Source organism: Pseudogymnoascus verrucosus (assembly GCF_001662655.1).
Source record: "Pseudogymnoascus verrucosus strain UAMH 10579 unplaced genomic scaffold scaffold_13, whole genome shotgun sequence".
NCBI classification, from domain to species: Eukaryota; Fungi; Ascomycota; class Leotiomycetes; order Thelebolales; family Thelebolaceae; genus Pseudogymnoascus; species Pseudogymnoascus verrucosus.
This window is the reverse complement of record NW_017263664.1, coordinates 1-16,907: the sequence shown is the minus strand read 5'-3', so window position 1 is coordinate 16,907 and position 16,907 is coordinate 1. Positions and strand designations below refer to the sequence as shown.

At 52.2% G+C, this 16,907-nt stretch overlaps 7 protein-coding genes across 7 annotated transcripts; 4 read left to right on the top strand and 3 right to left on the bottom strand.

Moving 5' to 3' along the window:
- The first annotated feature begins 89 nt into the window (after positions 1-89).
- VE01_03678 (uncharacterized protein) lies at positions 90-1,271 on the top strand. Its single transcript, XM_059463556.1, has one exon. The coding sequence runs from the start codon at positions 385-387 to the stop codon at positions 1,126-1,128; it is 744 nt and encodes a 247-aa protein (XP_059319827.1). The 5' UTR covers positions 90-384; the 3' UTR covers positions 1,129-1,271.
- Positions 1,272-1,598: 327 nt separating this feature from the next.
- Positions 1,599-3,249, bottom strand: VE01_03677 (uncharacterized protein). Its single transcript, XM_059463555.1, has one exon. The coding sequence runs from the start codon at positions 2,507-2,509 to the stop codon at positions 1,988-1,990; it is 522 nt and encodes a 173-aa protein (XP_059319825.1). The 5' UTR covers positions 2,510-3,249; the 3' UTR covers positions 1,599-1,987.
- Positions 3,250-4,211: 962 nt separating this feature from the next.
- On the top strand, positions 4,212-5,090 carry VE01_10764 (uncharacterized protein). The gene has a single exon (XM_059464216.1). It carries the CDS (start codon positions 4,596-4,598, stop codon positions 5,043-5,045), a length of 450 nt encoding a protein of 149 aa, XP_059320199.1. The 5' UTR covers positions 4,212-4,595; the 3' UTR covers positions 5,046-5,090.
- A 5,125-nt stretch (positions 5,091-10,215) lies between these two features.
- Positions 10,216-10,809, bottom strand: VE01_03676 (uncharacterized protein; the record flags this gene model as incomplete). Its single annotated transcript, XM_018273161.1, has 1 exon — positions 10,216-10,809. One exon carries the CDS (start codon positions 10,807-10,809, stop codon positions 10,216-10,218), a length of 594 nt encoding a protein of 197 aa, XP_018131845.1.
- Positions 10,810-11,300: 491 nt separating this feature from the next.
- VE01_03675 (uncharacterized protein) lies at positions 11,301-12,545 on the bottom strand. The gene is made up of 4 exons (XM_018273160.2): positions 12,328-12,545; positions 11,863-12,191; positions 11,742-11,811; positions 11,301-11,694 (listed from the first exon to the last, which is right to left on the bottom strand). Exons 1-4 carry the CDS (start codon positions 12,353-12,355, stop codon positions 11,435-11,437), a joined length of 687 nt encoding a protein of 228 aa, XP_018131846.1. The 5' UTR covers positions 12,356-12,545; the 3' UTR covers positions 11,301-11,434.
- Positions 12,546-12,961: 416 nt separating this feature from the next.
- Positions 12,962-13,705, top strand: VPS24 (ESCRT-III subunit protein vps24; the record flags this gene model as incomplete). Its single annotated transcript, XM_018273159.1, has 2 exons — positions 12,962-13,009; positions 13,067-13,705. The coding sequence occupies 2 exons, from the start codon at positions 12,962-12,964 to the stop codon at positions 13,703-13,705; spliced, it is 687 nt and encodes a 228-aa protein (XP_018131847.1).
- A 476-nt stretch (positions 13,706-14,181) lies between these two features.
- Positions 14,182-16,892, top strand: VE01_03673 (uncharacterized protein; the record flags this gene model as incomplete). The annotated part of the gene is made up of 1 exon (XM_018273158.2): positions 14,182-16,892. The coding sequence occupies one exon, from the start codon at positions 14,182-14,184 to the stop codon at positions 16,465-16,467; it is 2,286 nt and encodes a 761-aa protein (XP_018131843.1). The 3' UTR covers positions 16,468-16,892.
- Positions 16,893-16,907: the final 15 nt, after the last annotated feature.

Sequence of the window (16,907 nt, the reverse complement as noted above, 5' to 3'; positions counted from 1 at the left end):
TGTACTACCGGGTAGGCTAGGAGCGGGGTAAATCCAGTAACGGGACGCAAGATGGGGAAGGGTCCTACATGATGATATTGGTTGTTCAGCATAATGATTTTACGTCTCTATCAAGTAGTATTACTTAAAAACTATGTCAGACTCCGATTTCCCTACATCGTTGAATAACGCTGAAAGCAAATCAACAAAGCAAAAGAGCTTGCATCGCAACACCTTGGAATCAAAGCAATATCGGCTCAGCTCACGACTACCCAGGGATGTTTTAGTAAGACACTAGAGGTCTTTCTCCAGGATGGTCGGAATGTCATAATCCAATTCAGAATCGAAGCTCTAGACGTAGAGCCGTTCTTCCATGCTCGCAATCTTCTCGGCGATATAGTGCCCATGATTGAAGCTACTCATGACCTGGAACTGGTCGAAGCTGGAGTATGGCCATTTTATATGACCCGTATTCCTGGAAAGCCTTGGATGGAGTATGAAGATATATGGAACGAAACCCAGCGAGCTACTTGTTCCGAATCTCTAGGTCGTGTCTTCGCTCGATGTTTTGTTGAAGGCAACGCAGGCGAGGTAGTCGACTCCGATATCATCCCCAATCTACACAAGATTCGCGCTCTCGCCCTCGAAAGAGATGATGTCAAGCCATTCTCCGCATTTATTTCCAAGTTGATCGAGGAGGCTCCGGCTTTGAAAAAACTCCCTCTATTCTTTGGGCACCTCGATTTAAATGAGATGAATGTTCTTGTTGGAGAAAACGCTGAAGTTACTGGTGTTATCGACTGGGAACTATCACCTCCTCCTCAGCCATTTGGTGTTGCGTGTTACTGTATTCAGTTCCTGGCTGGAGAGATAATCGACATAGTCTTCCGCCAGCGCCCCGAATTTGAGGCTATTGATTGGGGGTTTTGGGATGGGCTTCTTGAAGACACGCCGGCTGAAATTCGTGATTCTTTGGAAGCGAATTGGGAGGCAGTACAGACTGCTGTGATGATTGGAACAATATTCAAGGTTATGTCCATCGAGGGCGATGAAGTTTTTGTTTCGAAGATTAGACTCGATGCATTGCCGATGTTGATGCGATATCGCATTCCTGCTCTGAGAGGGGCGAGTAGGGCGTATTCTGATTAGAACATCTTTGGGGGCTTAGGTAGTAGGGAGTGAAAAGGGGCATAGTTTAAGAAACACAAGGGAGAAGATCGAGGGGGTAAAAATATACCAAGATAGGAGATTAAGGTGGCAAAACTGAGAATATGAAATAATAAACAGAAGGGATAGGGCATCGCACGGATTTTTCAACATTCTGCTCCTCCGAGCTTCTTCCCTATAAGACTTGCCTCGATTCCTCTCCCTCGATTCGTCTCCCTCAATTCCTCTCCCCGAAATCCTCTCTCCTAAATCCTCTCCCTCGATTCCTTTCCCTTAATCCCCCTCCCTTAATACCTTTCCCTTAATTCCTCTCCCTAACATCTCCCTCGATTCCTCTCCCTAAAATTCTCTTCCTTAATTCCCAAGAAACTCGCCAACCCCCCCCCTAACTCTCCCCATATCACGACAGTCACTGCAAACTGCAAACAAAACCAGAAGTATATATAAAAATATATCGGGGTATCATATTAACTATCCTATCCTAACTATGCTATACTACCTACATCCACAGCGATATCATTGGTATCCAGCTGTCTCTCCCTCCCTCGCTCCCACCTCCAAAGATGCTTTTCTTCCGTCCCTCCCAACCTAGTAGACTCAAAGGTCCCCATCCAATGCCGCTTCGCTCGCTGATAAAAGCAAATATTATGATGACAAAGAAAAAAATTAAGATGTATGCCTCCCAAGCCATGCTGTGTGCGTACTGTGAAGTACTCCCTCCTCTGTTGCTGCCGACCTCCATCGTCGAAAAAAAAGGGTATAATAAAAAAAAAGATCGCTCCCATCAAAGCCAAAGAGAAGTAAACCACCCCAAACCATCCCCAAGGTAGACAAACGGCATCTACCCAACATAACTCCCCTCAACAATCGTACTCAACTTCACCCTCCTCTCCCCGCGTTCACTCCCACCACTCCCCCTCCTCCCCGCCACCTTAACCTTCCTCGCCTTCTTCCTCGCTCCCTCCTCCACCAACGCCTCCCTAATCGCCCTCGTATCCACCAACGCCCTCATCGGCATCGCTCTTTGCAACGCAAGCAGCTCCTCCTCCTCCTCATCCAACGGACTCAGATCGTCGTCGGACAGGTAACTCGACGCGGCTGTGTGTGCGAAGGGTGCGTTTTCATGGCGCGATGAGGATTGGAGGGACGGGCGCGTGGGCCAGGATGGGTAGGCGCAGGGTGAGGAGATGGAGATGGGGGAGGTGGATGTGGTGCTGGATTGGTAGGGGGAGGTGGCGTGGTAGGATGTTGGGTGTGAGCGGGGCGTCGACGGCGCTGAAGATGTGGGTGAGGAGGCGGCTGAGGAGGATGCTGATGATGTTGCCGAGGAGGAGGTGAAGAACTGGGGATATGGGAAGTACATTTTCGACTATCCTTGTTGTGTGTGGTGATGGTGGTGGTGGGTGGATATCGTAAATCGCCTATCTGACTGCTTCAACCAAGCGATGTGGGTGAGCAGGGCGATTTATATCACACTGTGCGGTGTCCGTCTGATCGATGACAGCACTGACACTGCGATCCAGATATGGCCCGATTAACAACCCGCGGCGCTGGGAAGGTGGTCGCACGCGTCCGATCGATTACCGGTTGGTGTTTTTTTGTCTCAGATGTGTGGGTTACCGTTGCTGTCTGGCGGCTGCAAACGAATGGGTGCGTTGCTGTTGCTATGGTGGTGCGGTGAGTGAGTCGGAGGGGTCTGGATGTCTTGATGGTTTTCTTGGTTTTTTTGTGGGTTGTGGAATGATGTCTAGCGGTGTGTCTGTGGGAGGTTGCAGACGGGTTGGTGCGTTGCTTTGGGTATAAGACGTGAAGTTGGTGAGATGGCGGTGGGTGATAAAATGGCCGAGAGTTGAGGATGGTTGAAAGCGGCGAGGTACCGAGCGGGTGAGAAGTAGTAGTCGTTGGTAGGAAGTTGGAAGTTGGTATTATAGTTGGTATGGTATCGTAGTGTCTGATATGGAAGCTGATATGGTATTGTCTCTGTCTTTCGAAGGTAAGCCGTCTTTGTCTCTTTAACAAGAATCACCGCGAACAGACTGAGCAAGATGGGCCTGGGGGAGTATGTATACGAAAATTCCACCTCACCTCCCCCGTGTACTGTAGTCTATTTCCTCCCTCCCCCACCGCCCCCCCATGTCACCCATCATCTCCTGGCACTCACTTTCGCTCGCCCCATATCCCGCCCCCCCCCCCTACAGTACATTATGCTCAGATCTCCCTTTTTCATGGCGCCTTAACTGTACCTAGTCGATTTTTGCTTTTCCAAACAACGACGCCAGCTCCGTGGGTACAAACACGGATGTACCGCCGGCAGAGCAGCCGTGGGCCGTGAACGGGCGTGGCGTTCGGCGGTCTAAGACGCGCTAGGTTGGATGGGGGAGGGGGACGAGACCCGACGACGCGGTGTGTGTGTGGGGATTGGCGATGGGGGTGACGACAGGGGGGGTGGTAGGGGGGGGGCGGGGGGGTGTTTGACGGGGGGAGATGGGGGATGTGATGGGGGAGTTTAGTGACGGGGGGCGTGGGATTTAGTGGGATTTGTTCCTCTTGCGGGTGTGATGGCGGAGGGATGGCTGTTGATGGGTGGTGATGGGGGGTGATGGGGGGTGAGTGGCATCTTGACGGTCGATGAGTGGTAGCTGCGTGGTGGTGATGGGATGGTGTGATAGGGCGTGATTGGGCGTGGGGGCTGTGGTGGTGGTGGTGGTGGGAGGAGACGGTCGACCTGTCACTGTGATGAGGGTGATGGATGGGAGTGATGGGTATGCTGAGTGGCGGTGATGGGAGAGGAGGAGTCACCCATATCACACCCGTATCACACCCATAACCCGTATCACTCATATCACTCCTGCCACTCCTATCAAAGTCGTGTTAGGCGTTCTTGGTGGTGTTGTTGGGTGTATTGTGTGTATTGGATGTATTAGATGTGTTTGTGTGTGCGCTGTCTGTGTCCTGTGTATGGCCAGCTGTATTGAATTGTATGGGAGTCACTCATTCATTGCATAGCCAGTCAGTCGTACCTTCCACTCACCTCCTGCCCACACCCCAAGTACCTTCCCACTCATCACCGCCTCTCATCACCGCTCAATCCGATAAGTCAATACTTCCAACCTAACGAACCAGTACATCCCCATCATCGTGACGGTTAGAGCAACACCAGAGCAACACCCCCGAACAGCGTCCGATAGGGCACCGACCAGCGAATCCGACGCCCAAAGCGCGCTGTCACTTATGATGATACCCTATACTTACATACCAGGCGCCAGAGACCAGACACACAGTTCACCACCCATACCATAGCAGACAAGCAAGTTCATACACACACATACCACACATACCATATCACACACACACGCCTCACCGCACAAACAGTACACCCCTCCCAAGTCACCGCCTCTTCCCTCGCGACACCTCACACCCATACACCACCCTACACCAGCGAACCTACGATGCACTTAGAGTCAGACGTGCGCATTTACGGTGAGGAGAGTACAGGACAACAGGCAAGACGCGACAACAGGACAACGAACGATAAGAAACACCCCTCAGCTCCTATTGTCGTCATATCCACCGTCCCTACATCCCCGCTCCATCCATCAACAGCTGAACAATCTCACAAACTTGACTCACTCGAGTCATTCCCCTCCATCTCATCATCTCGCTGCGTCTTGACTTGCATCCCCATCCTCCATCCCGTCTCCGCGCCTACATTCCCATCTTTCAACTCCAATATCCCATCCTCCCATCCCCCATCCGGGTCCCTCCCCCCGCGCGCCCACATCCCGTCTCCGTTTCCGTCGCCCTCGACTCCACCCACACCACACACCACACCAGCGAGTACAGTACGTACCCTAATCTCCGCTGCACCCAGATCGCTGGACCATCTCGAGCTGCAGTAGTCTTAGCGGGCGGTGAACAGACCGCCTCTCCCCCACCTCCCACCCTTCCCATTGGTCCGCGGCGCTCGCCTAGATGCCGCGAGCTGTCCGAGTTGAGACAGGAATACCGGTGCTCGGATTAATTCTGAGCTGTAGCTTGCTTTTCGATACGTGTGGAACACGGACGCAGACGGTTCGATAGTTGGACTCCTCGGAGCGGAGACGACTGGATGCGGAGAGTGGACAGCGGGATGTATCAGTTCAGGTGAAACGGGTGGGTAGCGGGGAGGAGGGAGAACAGGATCTGGGGAAGCAACGGGGGGAGAGTGACAGGTGGGCGTTGAAGGATGGGCTGAGACTGAGGGGTGGCGATGTTTGAGGGGGGAGCGGAGCTGTAGCGGAAGCATACAGACGTACATGTATGTGCAGAGGTTCTTCGGTCTGGAGCTGGCTTTGGGAACTGTGGCAGCTGGGAAGCTGAATTGTTGCATCATATCACATTGGATCGTACGAGGCGCGAGTCGCGAGGCGCGTACTGTAAACAAACACCTCCCTCCTCCATCCCCGAGACGTGACTGACGAGACGGACGGGAATTGCTTAATCCATACTGTACTATACTATACTGGATGTATGAGCAGCCCGGGGACTTGGGTCATTGCACATCCCTCCACCACCTCCAGCATTACCCATCCATCCATCCATCCCTCCATCCTCCAGCCACCACCACTACCACCACCCACCACCCATCCATCCATCCATCCCCCCTCGTCCAAAAATACACTCCTTCCACCACTTCCTTCCACCCACTCCTCCCCCTTCCCCGTTCCGCCCCCCCACACACACCCCTACCACACGGACGGTACGTCCCTCTTCCTCCCTCCCGCCCGCGCAATCCCACCAATCACCTCTCTCCCTTCCCCCCCAGACCTATTTAGAACCCCATACGACCCACCCGCGGAGGTCGGAAAGCAGGGGAGATGCAGGGGGGTGTAAAGCTAAACCAAACTTTGGAGAGTGGTGAATCTCGGATCATCTCATCTCCCCCCTGAAAATACGGAAGGAGATGGATGGACGAAGGGGGAGGATGGAAGGAGGAACGGAGACCGAGGGATTGGAAACGCTGCCTGTGCGTACCCCACTCTCCGGGTCCGCGCCCGTCAAGGCGGCGCCGAGGGGATGGATGGAAGATTGGGATTGGGATTAGCTTTACCGGACTCTGACCGAGGTAGATAGAATTGGCCGTCACGTCGGCGGCGGCGGGCAGGGTAGGAGGGGGATTATGAATGATACTATAATGCTCTAATGCCAGGGCAGAAGTATACTTTATGCATCATACCAGCAGCCGGGGATAATTGCCCGCCCCCCGCCCACTTCACAATAGTACAGGAAATTCCACCGCACCGGGTCCTATCCTAATCCACCGAACCCCTAACAAACGCAATTTTAAGGGGACCCCCTCCCTTGTCAGTGAAAAATTTCCCATTACCTCGGGTTCGGGGTGGAGTCAGTCCTCCCTGGTTTATGACTCCACCCCGCCCGCCCACTACGGAGTACTACTATGGGTAAACTCGTGCTGGTGGGTGTGGGTGTGCTCCGTAGTGTGTGAAAATCTCTAGGAACGGGGGATGGGAGGGAGGGAGGGAGCGGGAGAAGGAGTGGGAATTGGGACTTGGGACGGGGTTACTCCCAGACGGTTTTTTTGAGGGGTCCACTTGGTGCTAAGTTGACTTTTGGGAATTGGGGCGAGAGTGCTTTGGGAAGGAGGAGGAGAACGGGTGGCTGGGTTTGGTTTGGTCGGTCCCCTTTCGTTCCCGCCGCCGAGGTCCACTTGGGATTGGGATTGGGGATTTGAGGAGTGAATACCGAGGAGGAGCGTGGAGAGATCGTTGGGTCTGCTTCCTCCCTCCTTCCGCGGGGGGGGCTCCACATGTAACTTTTGATCAAGTGCCTGAGCGACACTACAGTGCCTCGGAGGAGAGAGAAAAACTAGATGTAGGGGATGTGTTAAACGGGTCGTTGGGTTTTCGCTCCCCTGAGTTGCCGCGGCTGCTCCACCTCGTACTCTACGCTGCGTGCTTGGGGAAGTGAAGAGATTTGAGTAACAAGAGAGGGGGGACAGGACAGATCGTTGGGTTTGCTATCGTATCGTCCCTCCCTCCCTTCCTCCCGAGGTCCCGCGGGTGCTCCACTCATCTTCTACGCTTCTCTGCTTTGGAAAATGAAGAGATTTGAGTAACTAGCAGAGCCGAAGAGACAGATCGCTGGGTTTGCTATCGTCCCTCCCTCCCGAGCTGCCGCGGGTGGTAGGTCCACATCATGTATGTATGTACTATAACTTGCGAATTTGAGTTATCGTACCTGACATGACAAGACATGACAAGACAAACAGCGCGTATACGATTCATGCCGGCGCGCAGCCGCCTTCCCGCCATGCATAACGGCCCCGTACCGTACCTACATCTCCCTCTCATCGCATCGCATCACACAAGCCAAATAAATCTCAAAGGGGAATCTCGGTAAATTGCATCACCGACCAACCAACCGCGGCGCACCGCTCCATCTCCCCGCCCTCCCAAACCGACAAACAACCCTGCCAAGGATCTCCCGTACACTCACCTACCCAAGCACTGGAGTACAGCGGTGGTGTGATGTTACTCCCCCTTCCGTCCCGACGCAGCGGGAGGGCGCTCTTGGATGCGACGTCGCGGGCTTTGTGTGTGCTGAGATGAGACGGGGGGAGCTGTCACTTTTTTTTGGATTCCGCTGTTGTACTGAGATCGCGATGGGGTTGTTGTGCGTCGATCGAGGGGCGGGGAGAAGGCGGGTGTGAGCCGGTGGTGCTGTATGGTACGGACGACTTTGGGAGGAGGCAAGGGGTGGTGAGAGGAGGGGGAGGGGTAACGTGATGAGATAGTGGTGTGTGATAGTGGTGTGATGGGTGATGGGATCTCGATCCTGTGCAGTTCTTGGGAATTACCCTTTCCTTTCGTGGGGGCTATGTTTGTTGGTTTCTTTGTTCCTTTGTTTTGTCTGTCTGTCACTCTCATCTCGCTGTCTTGTCATATTTCCTTTCCGTCGACAGACAATATTGAAACTCCTGAGTGAGTATCGTCGCGAAAAGGAAGTATAACCATAAAATACACCCGCGACGCGACGATCGCGATATGAGAGTTGGGACGCGCGTAGCCAGAGGATTAAGCACGCGTGAGCCTGCCTCTGGGTGTTTATCCCACGCCCCCACACGCCTGATCCAAGCCTCCTCCTCCTTCCCCTCTTCCTACCTCCCACCACCTTCCCTCTCCCTCCCTCCAAGCCACATCCTCCCACCACCACCACCACCACCACGATCCCAAAAATACCACAACCACAACAACAACCCCCACACCCCACGCCCCCACCCCTTCCATCCCACACCACCCAAAAAAACGTGATGAACACCCTCATTCGCGTGCGTCGTCCATCACGTTTCTGGCACAGTAGTTCATAGGCAGACTAGAGAGGGTCATCACACCCCCATCACACCTTGGCACGCGTTCGTATGCCAGGAACGGGAATGCGGGAGCGAGAGAGGATCTGGCGATCGTGCGGTATCGGGGGTGGGAGTTAGGCGCCCTGGGCTTGGTGATGGGTTTGGTGAGGGGGGCGTGGGATGATGCGGTGGTGGGTGCCTGGTGGTGGTGGCTCGTGAGGGGATGGGGGGAGTTGGGCGTTGGGGGTGAGGCTGGTGGTGGTGACGTGGGCTGGGCTGGGCTGGGTTGTGGACGTGACCTTGGGAGGTGACGAGGCTTGGGGGGTGAGGCGGTTGGGGATGGGGTCACGGGGTTGTGTTGCCTTGGGGATGTGTTGTTAGACAGACAGGTCATTGTGAGTCGAATGTGCTGAGGGTTTAGGGATTGGGAGATGAGAGATGGGAGGTAGGTAGGTGGTAGGTTGGTTTGCTAGAGGTAGTTTGTGAGTGTAGGTTTAGTAGGCTTTTATATGTTGTGTTTCACGTGATGGGGGGGGGGGGTGAGTTCTCATTTTGATAAGGGGTTGATATTGGGATGAGAAGGAGATCGTGCTGGATAGAGGAGGAGGGGGGACTGTGAATAGCTGGGGATTCATATCTAGGACTTGATATCTGAGTACTAGCCTCATTGAAAGGCTGTGATATGTAACTTACAGCGTGAGGTGATTAATGGCCAAAATAGTAAATATAAATATAAATATGAACTTAAAAAAATAACACCTTCATTCTCGTTTCAAATTTCATAACAGCGCACCGATTTATATCCCATAAACGTAGACCATAGGATGTTACTCGTAAGGTCCTCTTGAGAGCGGACCATAGTAGAGTCTCTCTTCCTCTTCTATCAACATACAGATACGATGCTACGCTGCTTCCTCATAAATGGGGTTATCGCTTCGCCCGTCTCTATATCTCAGTTTGTAACCATCTCCTCCCTCCTCTACGGTGCTATCATTATTCCGCTCAGCTTCCCAACCGTAATTACTCTCCTCTCCCCCTCTCTCTTACTCTCTTATTACCCCTCGCTCCTATTCTTCTCCCATTTCGTCTCCTCCCGGACCGTTGCCGCTCTATCTCCTACACAATCATCTCTCTCGACACGGAATCGACCTTAACGCCAGGTACAAACTTTTACGCCCTCCTCCACATAGCAGCAAATAAAACCTTGCCAGAGTCTAGCGAGAGTACTACCAGGACCGAAAAGCTAAAGCAGATTCAGGAACTTGCGGAGAAAAAGCTTCAAGAGATTCCGGCGGCGCGACTTTCCTCCTCGATGGGCGACGATGAAATCGTAGTCCGAGAGGTTCTCCGGAAGGCCATTAGCAGGAGGAGCAGCAATTAAGTGGCAGCGGTCATTCTCCATTTTGTTAGGTGGCCACGGCCCTTTTTACATATGCAGAGAAAGAAAACGAAATGGCTTTGGGATACTATCGGACAACCCCTTTATCTTGAATTCTCCGGCCTAATATCTGAGTTGATAGGTAGTATAAGTCGATTTGGGGCTTCCTAGTACCTATAGCACGACTTACACCAACCAGAATCTCACAGTTCAAAGAATGCGGACTGGATCTTTCTGTTCATAGTCCGGTCTGGCGTCCATAACCCCGATCCTAATCGACAGTTTCTACCCACCTCATCTCCCAATTTAGACTTGCACGACTCCTTCATCTCACACCAGTCACTCAAAGCACAATCCTCCTCAAAATCTCCTCCACACACTCCTCCGTACTCCCACTCGAGTCCACAACAATAGCACCACTACCCGGACGCACCGGATTCTCCAACTTCCTCCTCAGCACCTCGCGATGATCCACACTCCCCTCCCCCACCCCCTCCGCATCCACCGGCGGCGCATCAATCCCCGTCCTCTGACTCCTCATCGCTACTCTCCCCTTTAATCTCCTATCCAACACCTCCACATCCTGCACCCTACACTCCACAAAGCGATACTCGCAGCCGAACTTCTCCGCTAATTCTACACCTTTCTCGATCAGCGTGGTGTAGTTGCACACGCTGTCGATGATGACGCTGCGGCCTTGCTTGAGGAGGTCCTCGGCGAGGATCCAGTCGAGCGTGTAGGCGAGCTTGGCGGCTTGGTCGAGGCTGGTGGCGGTGGAGGTAGAGGTGGATGCGGAGGTGTCGAGGAAGAAGGATTTGAGGAGGTCGTGGTTTATTACTATGCCGTCTATGGAGCGGGCGAGGCGGTGGGCGATGGTGCTTTTGCCGGAGCCGGGGAGGCCGGATAGTTGGATTATGTATTGGCGTGGTTGTTCCATGGTGGGTGGATGGGTGAATTTAGTTTAGGGAGGGCTGTGGTGAGGTGAGGTGGGGTGGGGTGAGGTGGATTATATAGGTTGTGAGTGAGGCGGTGCTGCATGCTTCTGCCTTGAGGATTGTCAGAACTTCAAAAATAGTGCCCAGAAAATAAACCCAACCATTCTATAATAGTGTCCGTTTCCTGTTTCGACCGCTCAAAAGAACCACTATATCACAATGTCATGTAATAGTACAAGTGAGAGTATCTGGGAGATGAGGCATTGGACAGGTAGTCGTGGGAGACGAAACACTGTTGCGTGTAAGAACAAAGAAGATGGATGTTGAGAAGGACTGAGGACTGATGAGTGGAGTCACCGCCCTGTATTCTCCAGCAAGGAATATATGGAAATTCGCGAAGGACCACGGCCGGTATTTGGACTCCTAGCGCCTCGTTCGGTTCAAAAGTAAGCAAGTGACAATCACACCGTCAGTCAAATAACACGTGAAACCCAGTCCGATATGTAGTGGAAATATTCAACAAGAAAATGCTATTTTAGTTTCCTCTGCCAAATAACCCTTTCTTGATACTCCCCAACCTAGGCCCACGTCACAGACACAGGCGGTCTATCGACACCCCATACGCGCTTAGTTGATCTCCTCAATCTTGTCGGAGGACTTTGCCTTGTCACCTCCCTCCTGCTCCTCGAGCGCGGGGAGCTCATCATCATCCTCTCCCTCATCATCCATATCGCCCATTCCACCCATTCCTCCCATTCCGCCCATCGCACCGAGCTTGGAGAAATCAATGCCGCCAAAGTCGCCGCCTGCACCGCCCATGCCGCCCATCATGGAGGCCATGTCCATACCACCCATTCCTCCTGCACCGCCCATGCCGCCCATTCCTCCTATGACTTGTTAGATATGATACTATATGACGAGCGTTATTGCTTACCTGGTGGCATGCCGCCCATTCCACCGAGGTCCTCCTCTGGTGCCTCCTCTTGCTCATCCTCATCAACCCACTGCTAATATCAGTATCTAGTTCACCGCCCATTGCTGTAAGGCAAACGTACCTTGTCAAAGTCAGTCTTCAGGTAGTGGACCTTCTTCGAGTCCTTGAGGAGTCTTGGCCAGAACTCCTCCTTGGCCTCCTTCTTCCTGAGAACCAGCTCGATGTTCTTGGAGGTGTGGTTGATCTTGCTGTTATCGACATCGATCTCGGCGAAGAGCTCGAGCTCAACGTGGTACGACTTCTTCAGGCTGTCGGACTTGCCGCTGAAGGTGAGGCCGGTGGGCTTGAGATCAAGCTTGAGGTCCTCCTTCTTGCAGTCGGGCACGGAGATGGTGAGGTAGATGTAGTTCTTCTCTGGCTCGGTTGCGTTTGAGCGCTGGGCCCAGAGGACTGTGAATTATTAGTCATTGCTCTTGATGTGACATCAATCTGTGATGGGATTGTGGCACGACCGCGGCTTGATAGAGGCGCATCGTCGATGTAGCCTTGAGGTCTTCAACCAGCCATTGGAGGGGGGTGAACTCACCCTCTGGGGTAACTGTAGTGGCAGACATAATATAATAAGTAGAATTGAAGTCAAAAATATGAGCTTCTTGTATTCAGCTTATGTGTCGTTGAGATGGAATTCAGATGCTTCGTCTGTTTGTAGAGAGTCCAGACCAGAAAGTCGCTTCCGAGACGATTTGAGGTTGTGCGGCGCTTGACGCCAGACGAGGCTGTGGTGGAGAAATAAAGAAGGCCAACGAATCTTGGAGAATTGCCCACAAGGCTCCCCAGGTTTGGAAATCAGGTTACAACAACAGGTTGTCCATTGGTCATTCACAATTAAATAATCATTTCTATATTCATGTTTAATTTATCTAATCCGTACCGCGATATATTGTCTTCAATTTATTTACGATTTATTTAAGTTGTGCCTGTAGGACTGATTCAACTTTAATCATGACCCCACCCAGTTCGCTATTAAAAGCTACCACACGTCACTGATTGGCGATGGTTGAGCCTCAAGTGACCTCGAACACTGTCAATCAAGGCAACTCACCAAAGTCGCCGCCGCAATCATTCACACAACCGCGCATGAACAAGCTCTATCAACAATTAGAGTAATAGCTGGCGACAGCTCATAGCCTCTATCTCGAACCCAGCGGCCTTTCCTCACGATGGAGTCCATCAGGTCTGTCTTCTTCAAGCCGGACCCGCAGGCCCAGGTAGGTACCACCCCGCCATCATCGGCCCAAATGACAGGACTGTCTGACACCTTGCAGGTCCGGAAATGCAACCAGCTCATCCGCGCGAACACACGCAAACTCGATCGCGACATTGCGCAACTCAAGACTGTCGAGAATAAGACGAAAGACCTCATCCGCCAAGCGTCGCGGCGGGCGCAGCGCAACCCCGCACAGGCGAAGCAGGCGAGCGCGGAGACGAGAGTCTTTGCGCGGGAACTGATACGGGCGAGGAAAACTACGAGTCGGCTGATTACGAGCAAGGCGCAACTACAGAGTGTGTCGATGCAGGTATCGGAGGCTTTTGCGACAAAGAAGATCGAGGGGAGTTTACGTGCTAGCACTGGGATCATGAAAGATGTGAATCATCTTATCAGGCTACCTGAACTTATGGGCACCATGCAAGAGCTTAGCCGGGAGCTAGTGAAGGCAGGAGTCATCGAGGAGATGAGCGCGGATATGCTACCGGAGCTTAGCCTGGACGAAGAAGACGAGGAGGAGGCGGAGAGCGAAGTAGACAAGGTACTGGGCGAGATCTTGAAGGACAAAATGGGAAAGGTTGGTGCCACGCCAGTGGAGGCGGCGCCGAGCGTACCTGCAGAAGAAGAAGAGGAGGAGGAAGATGCAGAGGAGATGCTCAGTCAAATGAGGGGCCGGCTGGAGGCACTGAAGAGTTAATACTAGAACTCTGGCCGATGTTATATGTTAGAGCGGGCTTCATGGCGTTTATCTTGGAGCTGGGTGCATCTATTTCAGTTTATTTGTCTCCAGTGCTGCCTTCAAAATTTGACAGCGTGATATTTGCTGTGCTGCCATATCAGATTGCGCTACCCGAAATAGCTCGACGCCGGCGAAGTCAAGTTGGAGGCTAGCTGGCACCGTTCTAACTTCGACCTTCTAGTGAAGCTTCTAGCGGTAGGTGAATACTCATAGGGGTTCATTTTCATATGGTCTGGAAAGGGTGTATGTATTCGTCTCTTCTTCCCTCTTTCCTCCCTTTCCTTCTCTCTCTCCCCAAAAATTATCACATCGTCATCTTGGTTCATACTTTTGGAATCCTCGGCTTTCAACACTCCTCCTATCATATTCTCTTAGATATAGTAGTCTCAATACCGCAAGCCTAGCTTCCAGCTTATACCGACGGTTTTGTAACCATGCGTTCCAAGCTCATTGCAGCGGTGCTCATCGCACCTGCTCTGATCGGTGCTCTTCCGGTTGCGAACCCAGATGCCAAAATCGTTCTCAATCTGGATACTTTCTCTCCTCCGCAGCTCGTTGGCACTCCCATGCCAGCCAAGCATACTTCACCCCACCACTTCGCCGACGGGGTGACTGACGAAGGCTTGAAAAGAATGATGGGAGCCCGCGACAACAAAATAGCTACCCCCAAGGAAGAAATCATTGTTCATCCCTATCGCCCATTTGCCGATCCCACTAATGGGAAAGAGCGTGAGCACGTCGAACTCTTTGACGGTGACCGGAAGGTCCATTCGAGAGGTTTCCGTCAGGAAGTGAGAAACGCCGACAACACGGAAAGACCCAACCCGAATGACCATTACTTGGGCCCGAAGATCGGCACTCCCATTAATGCAAGAGCCATCGACAACACTGGAAGTCTTCCGCACCCGAATGGGCATCTTCTCCCTCCGAAGATCGGCACTCCTATTGATGCAAGATACATCGACAACACCGAAAATCGTCTCCATCCAGATGACCATCATCCGGGCCTGGCTCCGAAGATTGGCACTCCCATCGATGCGAGAGCCATCGATTACACCGAAATTCTTCCGCGCCCGAATGGCCACCTCCTCACCCCGAAGATTGGCACTCCCATCGATGTGAGGGCCATCGGCAACACCGAACGGCCTTATTCCCATGATCATCACCTGGCTCCGAAGATTGGAACTCCCATCAATGCGAGAGCTATCGATTACGCCGAAAATCGTCCGCGCCCGGATGGACATCTCCTACCCCCGAAGATTGGCACTCCCATCAGTGCGAGAGCCATCGACAACGCTGATAGACTGCCTCACCCAGATGATCATCACTTGGGTCCTAAGATCGGCACTCCCATCGATGCGAAGTCTGAAGAACCAAAAGAGTCTGAAGGTCTAGAAATTCCAGTTGATCTTCCGCTCCCCTCGAATTATGATTATGAAGAGTTTGATGACCAAGAGGAAATTCCGGTGGAGCTTCCTATCTCTTCGGATCATTATCCTGATAAGTCTGATGAAGTCGAGGAAATTCCAGTGGAGCTTCCTATTCCCTCGGATTATTATCCTGGGAAGTCTGATGACGTTGAGGAAATGCCAGTGGAGCTTCCTATTCCCTCGGATTATGATTATGAAGAGTTCGATGACCAAGAAGAAATGCCGGTTGATCTTCCTATTCTCTCGGATTACAATCCTGAGTCTTCGGATTACGAGGATTCTAGGTATATTCCTGCAACGCCTGGTGACAGAAATAGCCGCCGTCCGGGTCGTCTTGCGGGACCTCCTTTTCCTTGTGCCGGGCCGCTACAATTCAATGGAACTGGCTTTAACACCACCATCAATGGGACTACATTTAACAACACCACCAACGGGACTGCGGTAAATATCACCAGATGCTTTGAGGAGGATACCAGCGACTTCAACGAGGATAACAGCAACTTCAAAGAGGATACCAGCGACTTCGAAGAGGCTACCAGCGACCTTGAGGAACCTTCCGAGCCAACTTTAAGACGCAGAGAATCTAAGGATGCTGCTATGCCTGAACTCGTGCAAGCTTTTGAAACACGTAGAAAAGAAAATGCCGAGAAAAAAGCTGCCAAGGATAAGGCTTCCAAGGAAAAGGCCGACAAGGAGAGAGCAAAAGAAGCCGCCAAGGTAGAAGCCGCGAAGGCCAGACAGGCCGAGGAAAAGGCGTCCAGGGAAGAATTTGAGAAACAGAAGGCAGAGGGTCGGTATACAAAGGATTTCGAGGCCTGGAAGAAGCAGATATGGGAGAGAAAGTCCAAAGAGGCAGATGCCAAAGCGAAGAATCCCCACGTTCCCGTCTTCGCCAACCCCAAAGCCAAATCCAAAGCCGTTTCTAATATCGAGGAATACGCCCCCGAGTTTTTCGATTACTTGAAAGATCCGTTCAAGACTCCGTCTCCCTTTGAGCAAGATAAGGCGTGGTCCGAAGACCTGATCAAAAAGATCGGCAAACCGAGACACCCGCTTTACTGGGCCCAGCGTGGCGTTGAAAACATCGAACCCCCCAAGCGGGAGCCCGGTCACGAATGGCCCGAAGCTCGCCATCCGGTGGACGTTATCGACAAAGACAAACCAGAGACAGGGTTTAGCCAGGGTGATGGCTGGAAGACCGATTACTTTCAGAACGGCGTCTGGGGCCAGCCAAGAGTGCCGAAGGAGCGCAAGCCGTACTGGACCGCCGACGGAAATCCAGTGTATTAGGGGACTACAGATTGGATAGCAAGATATGATTTGGGTTTTGGATTTTTTGTGTTTTGGATTTTGGATTTTTATTTGGGACTTGCTTCTACACAAGGAATATTGGCACTTCAGTGCCCAGCGATTATATTTTACTACACAATGCTCAAGATTTGATTTTTTGGAATTGTTGCGTTTTGAATTTTCATTTGGGACTTAAATTCTACACAAGGAATATTGGCACTTCAGTGCCCAGCGATTATATTGTACTGCGCAATGCTTTTCAGTGTTCGGCACGGATACCAATATACCCGTGGTATCCGGGTATATCCTCGAGTATATACCTACCCGGCAATATTTGAAGAGTATCCGGCGTATCCGGATACTCTCGAGTATATATCCGGATACATGCCAAGAGTAGCCAAGCATAGCTAAGGCTTCTTTTACAGACGTCGTCTTAACGT

Coding starts and splice junctions, on each gene's coding strand:
- VE01_03678 (XM_059463556.1), top strand. CDS start 385: ATGATTGAAGCTACTCATGACCTGGAACTGGTCGAAGCTGGAGTATGG.
- VE01_03677 (XM_059463555.1), bottom strand. CDS start 2,509: ATGTACTTCCCATATCCCCAGTTCTTCACCTCCTCCTCGGCAACATCA.
- VE01_10764 (XM_059464216.1), top strand. CDS start 4,596: ATGCACTTAGAGTCAGACGTGCGCATTTACGGTGAGGAGAGTACAGGA.
- VE01_03675 (XM_018273160.2), bottom strand. CDS start 12,355: ATGTCTGCCACTACAGTTACCCCAGAGG. Junction 12,192..12,327: donor CACTACAGTTACCCCAGAGG/GTGAGTTCACCC, acceptor AATAATTCACAG/TCCTCTGGGCCCAGCGCTCA. Junction 11,812..11,862: donor TGAAGACTGACTTTGACAAG/GTACGTTTGCCT, acceptor TGATATTAGCAG/TGGGTTGATGAGGATGAGCA.